General features: G+C 31.5%; 1 protein-coding gene across 16 annotated transcripts in view; it reads left to right on the top strand.

Annotated features, from left to right (window-relative positions):
* The window catches only part of LOC145303663 (protein still life, isoforms C/SIF type 2-like), a 1,026,311-nt gene that overhangs the window by 992,520 nt on the left and 16,759 nt on the right, over positions 1 to 17,032 (top strand). For all 16 annotated transcript variants that reach the window (XM_080145246.1, XM_080145250.1, XM_080145247.1 and 13 more), the window contains 2 exons: positions 12,636 to 12,744; positions 13,892 to 14,068. In XM_080145246.1, the coding sequence (XP_080001372.1) occupies positions 12,636 to 12,744; positions 13,892 to 14,068 (286 nt within the window). The remainder of the gene's footprint in view (positions 1 to 12,635; positions 12,745 to 13,891; positions 14,069 to 17,032) is intronic.

Genomic DNA, 17,032 nt, shown 5'->3' on the forward strand with positions numbered 1-17,032 from the left:
TTTTCTACTTTACTTAAATATAATCATTTCGTTTTTACCCAAATCTTAAAGGTTTTAATTACATAAAATACTTGATTGTATGACGTCATAACAATAAATCCGAAAATAATGATATTGAAAATTTTATATCTAACATTTATTTTTTTGTTTTCCAAAGCATATGCATTATATTTAAAAAATAAAAAAAAAAAAAAAAGCATCAGCAACATACAAATTCTAAAATAGTTTTTTCATCGATTATTATTGCTGAAATGTTTTTTCTGCAGTATTTCATTCATTCCTAATGTTATTATTAAAAACAAATTCACTAATAAAGTTAGCACATATATTTTTTTCAAAAAAATTTTGCTACACATATGTATACGTTTTCTTGGTCTAAATATTCTAGTTTAAGGAGTCTTAACAAGACAAGGAAACAGACAGATGCTATCTATATAGATTAGACCTTAAATAAGTTACAAAAAATAAAGACACATTAAAAAAACAAAACATTTTGAGTGTTTTTTCTATGAGGAATTATATATATATATATATATATATATATATATATATATATATATATATTCAATTAACATTTCTGCACCATTTCTCCACACTATTTCATTAATTTTATGTACTTCACAACAAAAATCATTTCTTATGTCTCGAATTGAAACAAAAAACAACAACTGTGAATGATGTTCAATACGAGAAGACACAAATCACTGTTGGCTTTCATGTCATTATTTTGTACATTGTTCGTGTGTATTTTAAATTATCTACAAATCAGTAGTTTTGCATTGTTCATTTGTTTGCTTTTTTTTATTGTTTCATTTTTTTTTTTTTTTCATAATTCATTTTTTTTATCATTGTCCTTAACTTTTTTTAATCATTTACTTTTGGATATGAACTGACAGGAATGCTATGTATTTTTAACTTGAACTTTTTGGCTTTCTGAAACATGTAACTTTGTATTGCAAGCTTTTTTTTGGAGAGGACGAACTCATGCTGTCACAACAACTTGCCTGACCAATAGCTGAGATATACAGGGTCTTCGAAAAGTTATCTATTTTAATAGCATTAAAACCGTATGTTTGATAATAACAGAACTTATACACAATGTTAACAAATTTTAGCCAACCACCACCGCCATTACCAATCATTTTGTTGTTTTCTGCCTGTTCACCTAACACTCATTTAGCGGTTATCCTGGAGTGGCCTTTGGGCTAGTTAAAAAATGGGTTTGTCCAGATTTCCCCCAATATTAATAAAAATGAAGAAAAAAAAAATGTTTAATGTACATACCCGTGACGAAACGAAAAATATATTACCAAAATTATGAAAAATTGATCAATTCACTCACTTGCTATACTCAAGTAGCTTCTGGTAAAAAAAAAAAAAATTTGATATGCAATAACAGGCTTTACTAATCGCCTGAGGTGCCCCTGCCAGATAATGCTGACAGGGCATTTTTTTTTTTTTTTGTAGGCCAGAGTGTCCGTGCCTTTTGCGTGCTAGCTTTTCGATGGCCACATTCCTACTATGTGTCAAATCTTCCTACAACCCGCTTTTTTAAGGCAGAAGGAAATATCGGTGTATACGAAACACTGTCACCAGAAAAAAAATGATGACGTCGTGCGCAAAAATGGTGCGAGTTTCATCATGAACTATATATGTGAGCACGACTAGAATTATTGTGGTAATCTATATCAAACCAAAAGGAAGAGTTAAATTGTTTGAACAAAGCTTGGAATGTTAACGATGCGAAAAGTATACACTCAGGGATAAGGATTATTGCAAGAACATTACGTTAGTGTGGAGATTTGATGAAGTGTTCATTAGGAATTTGTTAACGTTGGACTTGAACACATCCAAGTTGTAGTCCGGTGGGAAGCAGGCAGACGGAACAGAGTTCCACAGGCGTGCAGTTCTAAGAAAGAAGCTTTGTTCATGGAATCCGCGTTTTGATTTAGGCACAGATATAGAGTGGGGGAAATTTTTTACAGTGGATTCAGCTAGACGGGTGTTTTTCGTGAAAGATTGGCGAGGGGGGACCAGAGATTGGAGTTCAGACGAGCACCTGCCATGGAAATAACGATAAAACAAGGATAGGCTCGCAACGTCTCTTCTGTAGGAGAGAAGTTGCAGGGTAGAGAGGTAGTTATATTATATACTTAATGTGTGTATACATATATATACACACACACACATACACGAAACACGTGTCAGTGGATAATTATATTTTAAGCAATACATGTGCCGCTCCTCATTTGGGGGTACTACTAAATTGGTCAATAGGGAAAATTATTCCCAACTCGCATTTCGGTAGAAATGCACTTTCGTATAAATAATTGAATTCATTCAAAAAAGTATCGCAAACAAAAACAAATGTTGTGATATAGCCAGCACTCGCACGAGATAGCCCAGTGGTAGAAGTTTAGGCTTCTCTCCATGGGGTCCCGATTTCGTATCTCGCTAGATTCAGCCACTCTGATGAGTCGTAGACAACGAAACACATGTCAGTGGATAATTATATTTTAAAGGCAATATATATATATATATACACACACACACACGATATACTTGCATATATACTAGTATGTGTAGTATATACTAAAAGTAGATAATTATATTTCGTAATTTATAAAATATATATGCGATTAAGCTACACTGAATATTCCGCGTTTCATCCACTCTAGGACTCTTCAGGCTTATGCGCGAATTCTGCGGTTAAATAAAAAAAAAAAAAGCGATAAACAACCACAGAATTCGCACATAAGCCTGAAAAGTCCTAGAGTGGATGAAACGCGGAATATTCAGTGTAGCTTAATCGCCATATATATTTTATAAATTACTAACTAGCTCTACTTACGTATTGAGCACTTTTGAAGTAAATACTTAAAGTTTACGCATTCATAAAGTTTTAAAGTTACGTATATTAATTTTATGTGAGTAAATTAAGTAGTTATAATTATATTTCTATAGACTAACAGGCGCCCGGCGTTGCCCAGTTGTAACATACGCATAAATATTATAATTGATGCAGATTTCTTATTATTATACAGGCAATTCTCGATAGCTAATTATCCGAGATATTAATAATTTAAAAAGTTATAACAAATATGACTTTGGATACCATCTGCTAAAATCGAAACCAGAACTTTTAGTGTTCCTACCTTAGTTATTTATCTCTCCAACGTCGTTACTGCCTGAGCTACGGACAGATGGATAGGAACGGTTAAAAATTAATCGACTTTGACCTATGAATGTTTAATTTTGCGCATGTGCAAAAGTAACAGCAGGAGTAATGCTTCATTTGACTTACACTGCCAAGATTAACTGTTTTGTTTTCAATTTTTATTCTTTAACAGCAATTTTTGCCGGCTAAAAACAAAATCAAAAGTGTGCTATAGGCCCAAATAGCTTATATATCAAATTTCAACTCTGTAGACCATATATTCAGGGAGGAGTTTAGTAGAGGGTTTTCACACATACACCGTCATGGTCACTTTTACATATGTATATATATTTCTGTGTGCTAGAACATTTTCATCTTACATTCTACACAATTATACAGAATGTAGAAACTATGCATAAATAGAATTCAGCATAATATTTAAATGAAACCAATTATCTAATAAGAAAAGATAAAAAGTGAATAAGTAATTAATCAACGCTCGTTTTTCAAAGGAATATGTAAATTAATTGACCTACATGTAGTCGCTCACATACCCATGATTGAATATATTAACAAGTTCGTTTTGATAAGTTTTAAGTATAGAAAGCATGCTTTTAATATCAATGTCAGAGCGAGAAAAAAAACCTCAACTTTATATATATATTAGGTTGGTGCAAAAGTAATGTCTTTTATAAGTTAAACGTCAAAAAACCTAATATATATAAGATGAGTTATATATACCTATAAACATAGATTAACTATAAATTGCTTACAGCAATTGATAATCTGGTTCTCAGTCAAATAAGTTTTCCTTGTTTTTTATATTGAAGACAAAAATGTGATACAATATCAAATAATATTTTTCTCTTTGCTTTTTTTTATTTTCCAAAATATTTTTAAATAAAAAAAAATCACAATATCAAATAATATTTTTCTCTTTGCTTTTTTTTATTTTCCAAAATATTTTTAAATAAAAAAAAAATCACAATATCAAATAATATTTTTCTCTTTGCCTTTTTTTATTTTCCAAAATATTTTTAAATTAAAAAAATCATATTCCTTTGTATTGAAAATATTTAGCCAAATGTCAGTTCATAATCAAATTCATTATGAATAAAAAATGAGTTTAAGAACTTAAAATAAAAATAACTAATGTATATTAAATATATTTTAAATAGTTTTTTTTTTTGTGACAGAATAGCATGTATGATGTCTTCCAACCCAGCCCCATCTAATAATAGTTTACTTAGTTCAAGTATTTAATTGTAGTATAAATCAATTAACCATTTTCATTGTCCTCTTATACTTATCAAATCCTGATTAATATTAATTCGAGGGAGATCCTAAAAAATTCTCACTCACAACTATTTCAAAATAACTTATCGCATAAAACCATGATATTTAAGGTCTTTTTTGACAAAAAGTATCGGCTCTAGTCCAGAAATTCCCCTATATTACAAACAAAAATCAAGAAATATCTGTATGATATACGATATCATACAGATAGTTCTTTATTGTTGTTACCTGTTACGAAAATATCATATTCCAAAAATCATATAAATTGATGAAGTAGTTTTATTTTTAAATTAAGAAAATTAAATGTTATGAATAACAGAAGAGTGACAGTCTTGTCTGCCGTTTGGAAAACAATCTAAAAATACAAAACAAAGGGAGATAAATCTTGCATGTTTGAATTTGAGTTATGTTGTTATGCCCTATAAATTCCCATTAATTGCTTAAAAATTATTTTCTTTATAAAAATAGAACTACTTGATCAAGTTATATGACTTTTAGAACATGAAATCATACACACTTTCCTTTCTTTCTTTTTTAACATGGGGGAATTCTGGACAAGCACCAGAGTATGTTTCCTTTAATAAAAAAAAAAAAACCATGATTATTTTTTCTATACTAATTTGAAGCGAATTTCAAAATTGATCTACTTTGTTTACACACTTGTTGAAGATGGCCGCTACACATGGAGGAATGCAATATGGGCATAAATTATTTTTTTTTTTTTTACTTTAATTTTTTTTTATCATAAAAAATTTGCAGAAAAAAATAATATAATATCAATTTTGGAAGAATCAAAAATTTATGGAAAAAATTTTTTTTTCGTCATGACCATAATGCATCGCTCAATGCAAAACGGTCATTTTGGAATATCTTCAACAAGTGTACAAGCTTGTGTAAACAAGATAAAACTCTTTTCATTTTTATAGAATTGTAAAAAATTAATTCGGAAATAAATAACCGTGTTATACTTACGTCCACCTTTTCAGTGTTTTTTGCATTATCATTAGAATAAGATTGACAGAATGATAAAGACAAGAACTGATAAATCTTATATTAAGTAATATATCTAAAATCAAAATAGAACTTTCTGGTAAACATAACTAGAAACAATTCCATAGTTAAAAGTTAAGATATTAAAAAAAAAAAAGGAGAAAGAGAGAGAGAGAGAGAGAGAGAGAGAGAGGTTACCTCATTTTAAGTTAATAGAAATAAAATTATTTTTCAGGTTTCAAAATTATTTTAATGTACTTTCATTAATTTAATCTTAATTTTTTTTTTTGCTTTGCCAATATTTTATTTTCATACATTTTAAACATAATAGCCTATTTAGTATAATAGTTGAAGTGCTCACTAATGGGTCAGAAGTCTGAGGTTCAGCCCTCAGTCAAATCATTCCAAAGACTCAAAGAAAAAAAAAAGAAAAGAAGAAAAAAAAGAAGATACTTGATATCTCCTTGCTAAACACTCAGCATTATAAGGTGAGAATTAAAGGTACACAGAATACAAGAAAGAAGTGAGCTTATCTAGATATCTTTTTGTATAGTCACTGATAACAATGGATCCTTCAAGTCACCTGAAATACAGATGATAACAATGGATCCTTCAATTCACCTGAAATACAGATGTTTGTTCAAAATAAAAATGGATCATCCATAGTCGAGGGTGACTATGGATGATCCATTTTTATTTTGAACAAACATCTGTATTTCAGGTGAATTGCTTTCTGTACTTTCTTGCTGAAAACAGAAAAGAAATACTGCAAATTCTATTTCAAATTTTAGTGTGACAGACGTAAGAACAAAATCGTTTATGATGATTTAATAGATGCATCTAAAACAAGATGCACCCATTAAATCTTTGTATTCAACGATGAAAATGCAATTTTCAACTGAAACGTGACGGACTGACAAAATCTCACATTGAGACCAAAATATATTGGAAAAAAAAAAAAATTGTAAAATCTAAGCCAATATCTTTTTCTCTTCCTTCTCATAACACCATTTTCCATCATTATGTTTGTCTATTTCACCATAATAGCATTTTGTCTTCAATTCAGATAAATACTTGTAGTCATTTTCTCAGACAGAAATTTCTTTTTTATTATAACTAACTAGTTCGTTGCTTGTTAAATGATACGGTTTTTTAATGTTGGAAATATAAACTTATATCACTTTTGATCATCCATATTTCATCTTTCTTACACAAACCTTATAAATCTATTGTAAGAAGGGTTTTTTTTTATTACAAATGAACTGGAAAAGCTAAGAAAAAAATCTATGGTAAAATGTTTTATATATTACAAAGAAGTTGATTTCCAAAAGCCGTCCAACACATGCCAGTATGTAAAAAAAAAAAAAATGGGCATTAAACTAATGATGATAATGATGCTGATCAAAGCAATGGACATTAGTTTATATATTTATTGTATGCTTGTAAATGTGACTACAAGTTTATGAACACACAGATATTTTAATCTGTAATATATCATTAAAATAAAGCTGAATAAGAATTTTAAAGATATTTAAAAATTTGATCTTCACACCTCAGCCTTTCCCCTAAATCGATAAAAAAAGCATTGATTGAAAAGGACAAGTTAAGGTTGCCAACATGTAATAGCCTCAGTCACAAAGTAAACAAAGAATAGAAAAGAACTTTAACTCGCGTTTTTTTTTTTTGTTGCACAATGACATTTATTTCCTCACTCTCCTGTCACACGTGGCTTCACGTTATCGTGCTCTCGAACGCCGTCCACGTCTCTAACATGATCATCTTCTCAAATGTGTTCTCTCCTTTTTATAGTCTCCTTTTCCCTTATGATGACATAATTTCATGCACAACTTGGTATTTACAAATAGCCGTCCGTGCAATGTTACAAATATCCATAAATAAAATAGATACTATGGAACCACTTGGATTCGAACTTGGTATGCTCAGCTCGTCGATTTGTGTAATTGTCCACTTCATTACCTCAATAAAGAGATACTCTTTTTTCTCTTTTAATCTTTGTATTACTGACCATAACTGATCACTGGGGCTATGACAACAGCATATTCTTTTCCTTGTTTTGATTCTCATGTATATATCCATTGATATCTTATATGTTTTTATGTAGAGTGATGTGGTTCTCGGTTGATTAATTGTGTCTGTGTCAGATATATACTTGAGAGTCAAAACAATGAAAAGAATATGCTGTTGTCATAGCCCTACTGATTACTCAGAGAAACTTTTTTTTTTCCATTGGTCCGCCATACAATTTTTGTTAAATTTTGTCAATTAAAAACGGATATGTATATGTTATGCATTATACTTTTTTTTTTAATGCAATATGAATAAACGAACGTTTTATTTCGTACATGAATAAACAAAGAATATCACAACGTGACAAATGACACTCATAACCTGTGCCTCAGAAGGTGGAGCCACCTAAATCAGCACACTTGCCTAACCAAGCTGAACATCTAAGTTGCACAACTCATTTCTCATTGGTACAAATTGTGACTTTCTCTACAAGATTGGCTTTGGTACTTAAGTGATCTAATATTTGCTGGTCACTTTTATGTAACAAAAAAAAAGCCTAATAAATAAGATACCATTGGAAAATATTCCTAGATTAAAACATAAGTATATGATATACTTGCAGGGAAACCCGACGTTGTCCGGGATTGAATGAAGATCAACAAATGTTCCACTCTCCCATACTTTTGTCATCGAAATCGATGAAATTGCAAATTTTTTTTTTTATCAAATCAACTGATTGCCTGCTCTAGTTATGGACCCCTCCCCACCTCAGTGTACCAGGAAGAAACATCACATGCCTCCCCGCAGTGACAGTTGATAATATATTGTAGTCTACATTGCACTGTGGAGAACCTACTGTTTTCTGTAAAATTATCTGTAAATAATGGCATCACAAAATTTAAAATGTCAAGTATCATGGTTCAAATGTGGGCCGACCTGAACGAGAATCACTCCCCCTATAATTTTTATAGTATGTTTTCGTATGTAGTATAGTTTTTGAGGATGAGGGTGTATATTCTGAAAACCGTTCTTAACATGGGGAGGTTGGGGTGTTTATATTACACTGGGTTAGGTCGTAAAAAATACCAACTACTGAATACCGGGGGGGGGGGGTCTCGTTCAGGTCGGCCCAAGTGTGCTCTAAACAGAAACATTCATTTTGAATGCACCCCTGTCTTATAAAAAAATCTACAGTTGATTTTATAGGCTGGGTCTTTCTACTTGTGCGGTGATAAAACTTCTCAAATGCATTTGTAATGTTAGGTCGTAAAAAGAGTGTTAAATTTGGCCAAAATTGGACTTCCTTCTTTAATTGGATTTTTACAATTATCGATACTTATCAGATGCATTCCGATACAAAACCTATGTAAGAACACTCTCGGAAACATCAAGTATCTTCAAATGAAATTTTTAAAAAAATCGACTCAGAACTTTCTCTCTCTTTCTCTCTCACACACGCACATAGTTCCTTTTATATAATAGTAGATATAAGTACATAAAATGATAAAATTAAAACCATTTTTCTTTAATCCACCGTGGAATTTCCATAGGCCGTGCTAGTTATTATATAATAGAAAAGTAATTTCTGTCTATTTTTGCTTTGGGTGATAAGCGTAGCACATAGCAGCAAATGTCTTAGAAATTCACTTTCTATTTCATCTTTTTCTAACCCCATGCATCAACCATTTGTTTTTTCTTTTAAAAGATATTCTGTGAATGCAGTTGTTTAACATTGGACTGAACAGATTAAATACTCACTTTTGACAAAAAAAAAAACAAAAAAAAAAAAACGTTTTGTCTTTTTTTTAAATGTATAAATTTATTGTAATGATTTTCTTATCAAATGAAATCAAATTATCTTTTCTATGACTGCCATCAGAAATACTGTTATTTTGTTTGAGTTAGTCTGAATAAAAAAAAATCTAATTATGTTTAGCTTATTCGAAGAGACACTTTTAAAGTAAAATTTGATAAATTTCGTCAGCATAAAAGACAATGAAATCAATACAGTCTAAAGAATGTACGATATTCGGCAATACGACCTAAGAAATAATTAAAGATGATCAAATTGGTACTCTCTAAGAATTACTGATAAAAACAAGTTCCTTGGTATTCAGTTGGTAATTGAAATTTAGTGGCGAGAAAAAGCATCGGTGTTCAGTCAGCATCTTTGGTGATGAGGAAATGTGTTAGAAAGATTTGTCTGCAGAACTAGTTTTCTACAATAAATAAGTATGCAATGATGTTATACCTTTTTAGCAAGTAAACTGACTATATGTCACTTGAATCGTTTGCATAATGCCATGTTGGCAAAAGGGTATATGATATAGCAGATTTGTATCTTCTGCAAGCAAGCATATATATATATATATATATATATATATATATGTGTGTGTGTGTGTGTGTGGTTTAATCACGTTGACACGCTAGTTCCTATTAGTTCACCAAAGTTAAGTGACATTGAGCCTAATCATTACTAAAATGGGTGACCTTTTGGGAATACAAAGTTTTCTTTGCTTATTTTGAAATTACTTCCTGTCTTCCTGGACTTCTCCTTGCTACTAGATTCAATCAATGTCGATTCAGGAAAGGACAACTCTTGCTTTACAATTACATGTGTAGGCACCGTTACAGGGTATCTCTATTGTCTCAAGACTGAAAGTATATATATATATATATATATATATATATATATATATATATATATATATATATATATATATGGGTGTAATCAGTCAATGGGAAACCATAAGTATAACACAAACTGGTGAAAGAATGAAGAAAAAATAATAATGAACAAACAAATAAACTATTTAATACTGAATGATTTGGAGCATTTTAGAAGCAAACTAAATCCCAATTTTTTTCTTGCTTTTGTCAGTATATTGTATAGGATAATTTTTGGAAACTTTTTCAAACGTTGCAAATGGCACAGCAGCTTAAAAAAAACGCTTTACCTCATAATCTTGTGCTTCCTATGAGCATTGAGGATTAATTTAGATGAATTACTTTTTCATTGAATATATGGGTTAGCAATAAGAGCAAGATATTAGTGCTGAACCTGATCATTTAAAAATCCCAGACATCGTATGTGGAGGATGGCGACACCTCTCTGCGAAAAAAAAAAAAAAAAAAAAAAAATGTTTTAAATAAAACAATATGCCTCTGAAGATACCTTAATCAAGTACTTCCATATAACTTGCTAAAATCACACATGTAATAACATACTCCAATAATTAGCGCCCAGGTAGGAGTTCTGTTCTCCAGCATGAAGTGAAGCTCCTCGAATTATTCATATGGATAAATTGATATTTTCAAAGATTTCCAAAGCTAAATCATGATACTGGTCTACAATTGTGTTCGTTATCTTGCTCAGTGGAGAAGAAACTTATTATTTTTTGTTGTTAGTTTTTAGCTCATAAATTTGTCATATTTTAAAAATGGAATTAATAGAAATGTTAAAAGACACGTCAATATAAATGTAACTAATTTGTTTACTTGTGTATGGATATTAACGCAGCACAAGGAAGCTCTCACAAACCACATGAGACAAGCAAGTAAATCAATGAAATCTCAATAGTAATTCATACATTTATAGAAATCTTCCGTCTTATTGATTTCTTTGGTATTTTAGTTCAGAATTGTCTCACTGGAGTAGGACAAATATGGCGAAAACTTATTTCAGAACACAGATATAGAAATAACAAAGCATTTCAATTCTACACCACACACGTTTTCATATAAAAAAAAAAAACCCAACAAATAAGTAAATATGTACTTAAAGATTTATCTCTAAAAATATGATTCTAATGGCATCTCACTTGCAATTATAAATAAATGTCAAATCTGATCTCGGTTTTCTTTTTCGTTAGTACACATAAACTAAAAGTGTAATTACTAGAGCTGTGACAACAGCATATTCTTTTCATTGCTTTGTACTTTGGAGTATATATCCGTTAATATCTTCTGTGTTTTTATATAGACTGATGTGGTTCTCGGTTGATTAGGTGTGTCTCACTGCGTGGGATATATACTCGAGAGTCAAAAGAATGAAAAGAATATTCTGTTGTCACAGCCCAAGTAATTATATATCTAGCTCAATCATAATAAACACACGAGAATTTGTATATTAATTGAAAATCATAAGTTTTGAAATTATTAAACTGATTAAATTAAAAAAAAAAAAAAAAGTGAAAATAAGCATTTTATAGCTTGATTTGGTCAAATTATCAAAGTTAAGCAATGTTGAACCTGGTCGATATTTAGATGGGTGAGAACAACAGTTTCAACTTGAAACTTAAAAGAAAATGAATATGAGGAGACAGGAGGGAGTCGAAAGCCCTTTCTAACAGAACTTTACGTTATATGTTTCTTAAAGATTCAGACTGCCAACTGATATATAACTTTGGATCCTTTATAAGCCACGTGATCAAACTAACCAATCAGGTTCACTTTCTAACCTAATCTATTGTTAATTATGCCTTAGAAATACTTTGATCCTAATACAATGTTGAATACGCATACTGTTTAATATATAAGCAAAATTATTTTATTAGGACGGTTGTTATGATTACAAAATTAAACTAAAAAAAAAAAATTAAATTTGAAGTTGAAGCTAAAAATGTCTAAGCCTTATTTTGGTAAATCATACGTAAAGTTAATTTGGAAAGCATATTTACTGTTGCTGTTGCTAAGTCATAAGCAACAATCGACAAAAACGAATTGCTCTTAATTCAACTTAGCTCTAAACGATGTTACTTATCTAAAATCGAAGTTCAACTACACTGTTTAGCACATTTTGTTCGAGCTAGTGAAAAAAAAACTTTAAGAAATAAAAATAAGCAATCGTTGATGAATGCGTTTTTGATTTTTTTTTTTTTTTAAATAAAAAACGATTTTATTCAAAGTTTTCAGGCTCTTTTATGCAAAGCAGCAAATGTTCAAAAGTGATGCATTATGGGATAGTATGTTTCTTATTGCTTTCACATCTAGTGTTAAAAAGGCAGAACGAAATTCACATTCTTAAAGCTTTCTCTAAGCATATTTAAAAGCTTTTTTCTTTTTTTTTTTTTACACGCGTGCACACACACACACACACACACACACACACACACTCCTATCAACTAATAAATTTTTATTTATTTAATTTTATTTTATTTTACAGCGTGTTCTGTTTTCTCTGGGTGGCTCTTTTCTGTATTATGCCAACCATTTCAAGGTGTACAGTTCCTTCTGTGCAAGTCATTCAAGGTCGCAAAAGATCCTTAATCCAGGTAAGATATTTTAACTTTATAACACATTATTCTAAATATTGCTAATTGTAAATAAAAAAAAGAAAATTTATTTTCCTAAATTTTACAATGGCTTTATACGTGTTAAAATTTGCTCCTTATAAAACCGTTTTATTCCTATTAATTATATTCTATCATATCGCTATTTTGTACGTTGTCTCTTTTTTAAGATGCAAAGCCAGGTTTGTATATGGGGTTTGCGCAAGATGCCATCAGTCTAATAATTTAGATAAATTTGTATGCATGGCACATCCCTTGTTGATCTTAATATCTTAAGTTGCAGGTGATATGGTAGCTTAGTTTTTCAAGAGCGTCACCTTTATAGAATTTCACATCCAGATTCTTCTAGCAAAGAATATTGTAACATGTTTAACAGCATTGTAACATATTAAAACTTGTAAAAGCATTGTAACATATTAAAACTACTCTCTACTCTTATTTTCTATCCGTTTCTCATTCCTGTTTCCCTCCCCCCTCTCACTCTCCCCAACTCCATCTTTCTCCCCCATCCAGCCTATTCCTCTCTCTAGACACACATGCACAGACAACTTTCCTTTATATAGATGTCTCAAGGAATGAACTGCCATTTTATTTTCCAATTAGTATGTAAAATAGCTGCAAAAACGCCCCCCCCCCGAACAAAACCTAACACACTTGTGACCCCCAAAAGAATGAATAATTTTTTTATTTTTAGATATTATTGATCCAGGGCAACGCCAATCAAAAATATATCAACTTGTGGGTATTTATTTTGTAGATTTTTAGCTTTTAGCTGGAGATACACACAGATAACTTCCCTTCATATAATAGGTTATGCAAACTTTTAAATCTATTTTATAAAGTTATCTTGTCGGATTTTTTAATTTAAACCCAAATAGCACTTTCAGACGACGGGAACTAAAATGTAAGGGCAATAACTCTTTTTAGCTTAAAATGTGACTTGTCTCCCTTACATTATTTGAGCTATTACTGAACTTTTTTCTTTCTTTCATCTTCTATTCTTTTCTCTTTATAATTTAAAAACGTGCATATATATTTAAACAAATGAAATTGTTTTTCTAAATGTAAACAAAGATTACTGCTTGTATTTTTTGTTGGTTTCTCTAAACGCTCAATTCTTTATTTCCAGATGCAAATGCAGCTTTAAAAGAATTCCTTCTTTCTCGAAATCCCAAACAGCAACACTCCTGTACCTTGGAGTCGTTCCTTATTAAACCAATTCAGCGCATCCTTAAGTACCCACTTCTCTTGCAACAGCTGTGTCAGTTGACCGATCCAGAAACAGACGAGCATTACCATCTCTCAGGTAAAATCATGCACATTATCTCTATAAAGCAACTTCCGTAACATTTTTTTTTTTCTTTAATTACATTTTCACGCCAGACAAGGCACATTGCCACTTTGATGTAGGGGGCTACTACCAGGGACATAATCTACAGGGGTACTATGTAGGAAGTTGGGCAGCAAGATGTTAGTTCACGTTACACTTGAACTTCTGCATGTCAGTACAGTTGGGGAAGCAGGGACCCGGAAGGGAGTTCGAAAGTCAAGTAGTTCTGGGGAAGAAACTACTGTAGTAAAAAGCTCTCTTACATCTAGGGATCTCCACTGTGTAGGGGTGGGATTTAGCTGCTTGTTGGGTTTGTCGGGGGGGTATTTATGTCGAGGGGGGTACAAGTGATTGCAGTTCGTCGAAGCATTCACCATTAAAATACTTGTAGGACAGGCAGACGGATGCATATATATTTTTTTGTTTTATTCACACTATTATCCTTATCATTGCTATTTATTTTTCAACTAAGTTTAAACTGATGTTCACTTTTATTTATTTGTTTTTTTACAAAGAAATCTCTGCTCATTAAGGGCCAAAGACAACTTGAAGATAAGTGACAATAAGTGTAAGGAAGCCAGTGAGACAACACTCTAATGATCAGTGGTGGTGGAAATTGGGTAGAATTTGATTATTAAAAAAAAAGGTTCGACAAGAAATTGTTTACATTGGACTTGAATACGACCATGTTGTAGTCAGCTGAAAAGCAGACCTGCGGCATAGAGTGCTAGAGGCGGACAATTCTAGGAAATAAACTTTGCTCATGGAGTTTGTGTTCGATTTTGTGCACAGACAGAGAGTAAGGGAAATTGTTGACAGTGGCTGTAGCTAGACGAGTGTTGTGAATGTTTTGCAGAGGAGGAACCACAGATCGAAGCTCAGTCGAGCACTTGCCATGAAAATAACGAGAGGGTAGTGATAGAATCACAACATCTTTTTTATAAGGAAACGGTTGTAAGGACGGGAAAAGGACATCACCTACTAGATTTCGAAGTCAATTTTGAACCCTGTTAAGGCAGGAAATGATGTTCTTCATCCGTCTTCAGATGTATTGCTCATCCACATTTCGTGCTTATTAATTTTGTTATGTTGTGTGCGTGTGCATGCAGAAGAAGCACAATACAGATGAAGAAGAACCAAGAGGAGCATGCATATGGTGCTGCAAATGCTGGTTGGTTGGTTGTTTTGTTTTACGGCATATCAACCCTTTTTCACGTTATTTAATGCCGAATCCAGTGATTTTGAAGAACAATTTTTTTAATAGAGTATATTTGTTTTTGTTTTTTTAAGTCGGTTTCTATTTAACCCATAGTTGGGACCCTAACAGGTACTACCACTCCGAGTAAGAGTGGACCTGGGAGAAATGGCAATTAAAGGCTAGCTCCACACTCCCCAAAGCCCGCAAGCTGGGGCCTCACCTCGGATATAGTTTAAGGTCATATCCAGGACCGCAAATGCTGGAGTTAAGTAAAGAAATGTGTGCTAAAACTCTCTCGATGACATTTCGTTACCCAAATGACTGCATCGAACCAGTAGTTAACATCAGCATGATACTAACAAGAATGTTACTTCTTGTAACAGAAATATTCTGGACAGAACCAGTCACAATGTAATAGAAAATAAATAGCAAAAAATTAAGACAAAATGTTTTATTTGGATTGTTCAGACCACTGTTCTCATCTTAGTTGTTATTATCACAATGTTTTGGCCGATCTAACATCCGACCTTCTTCAGGTGTATCTCGGAAAGAATGTTTTTGTTCTTTTTTCCAATAAACCATAGTCGTTACAATTTAAACTGTATGATGTATTTCTGAAACGAAAAGAGCATTGAGTTGTTTACATATCTTTAATTTGGGTTCGTACTGATTTGATTCAATATTTCTGTATTTTTGAGATGAGGATTGATCATATGAATTATTTGGATTATTCTGATAACGTTTCGGCCGATGTAACCTACCTTCTTCAGGTGTATCTTGACAATGGCTCTTATTGGAGAATGAGGGAAGAGTGTTTTCTATTTATATATTTGCGGGCTATTATCTTTATCTTCATAGTTGTTCTTGTTTCACTAGGTTTCAGCCAACTCATCCTTTGGCCTTCTTCTGGTGATTAACTGCAACGGGGTAGAAATGTTAAGTCTCATAACTGTGTCCCCAGTAATTACTGCCTTCCATAGTTGTTGTTGTCTCGCCACGTTTTGGCCAACTAAATCTCTGGCTTGCTTTGGGTAGGATGTAAACTGCTATCTTCAGATAATGCTGACCTGGAAGACCAGAGGATGAGTTGGCCGAAACGTGGTAAAACAACAACTATGAAGATGAGGATAACAGTCCACAAATAAATAAATAAACAAATAACTTATCTTAAGGATTCCAATAAAAAAAAATAATATATAAGAATGTTTCTGTTCTTTTTTTTTTTTTTTTTTCAATAATTGATAATCGTTAAAATTGAAAATCTATTATGTGCTTAAGATACAGAAAGATCGTCGAGTCATTTCCATTTTCGTATTAAATTCAGGTCCGTACCGATTTGATATAATGTTTCTGAATTTTTGAAATGAGGATTGATCAACATAATTATTTTAAACTAGTGGGTGTACCCGGGGGTTTCCCAGGTGTAGTGAGGGTAACCTGTTTAAATATTATAGCTTTTATTTTTAAATCAGAAAAAAAAAAAAAAAAACAGCGAACGTGATGCAAAATAAAGAATAAGCGAACGAAAAAAATGGCATAAATAACCCTGTTTTAAATGTTAAAACTCGGAAAAATAAAAACAAAAAAAAAGCAAACATGATGAAAAAATGTAAAAAAAAAAAATGAACGAAAAATGGCATAAATAACCTTGTTTCAATATTAAAATTTTAAACATAAAAAAAAATATATATATGTGATATCTTAGCTCGAACGTGCAATGTTAAGATAACGACGCTGCCACT

The sequence above is a fragment of the Euprymna scolopes genome, chromosome 19 (assembly GCF_053919585.1).
Source record: "Euprymna scolopes isolate OS-2025 chromosome 19, ASM5391958v1, whole genome shotgun sequence".
NCBI lineage: Eukaryota > Metazoa > Mollusca > Cephalopoda > Sepiida > Sepiolidae > Euprymna > Euprymna scolopes.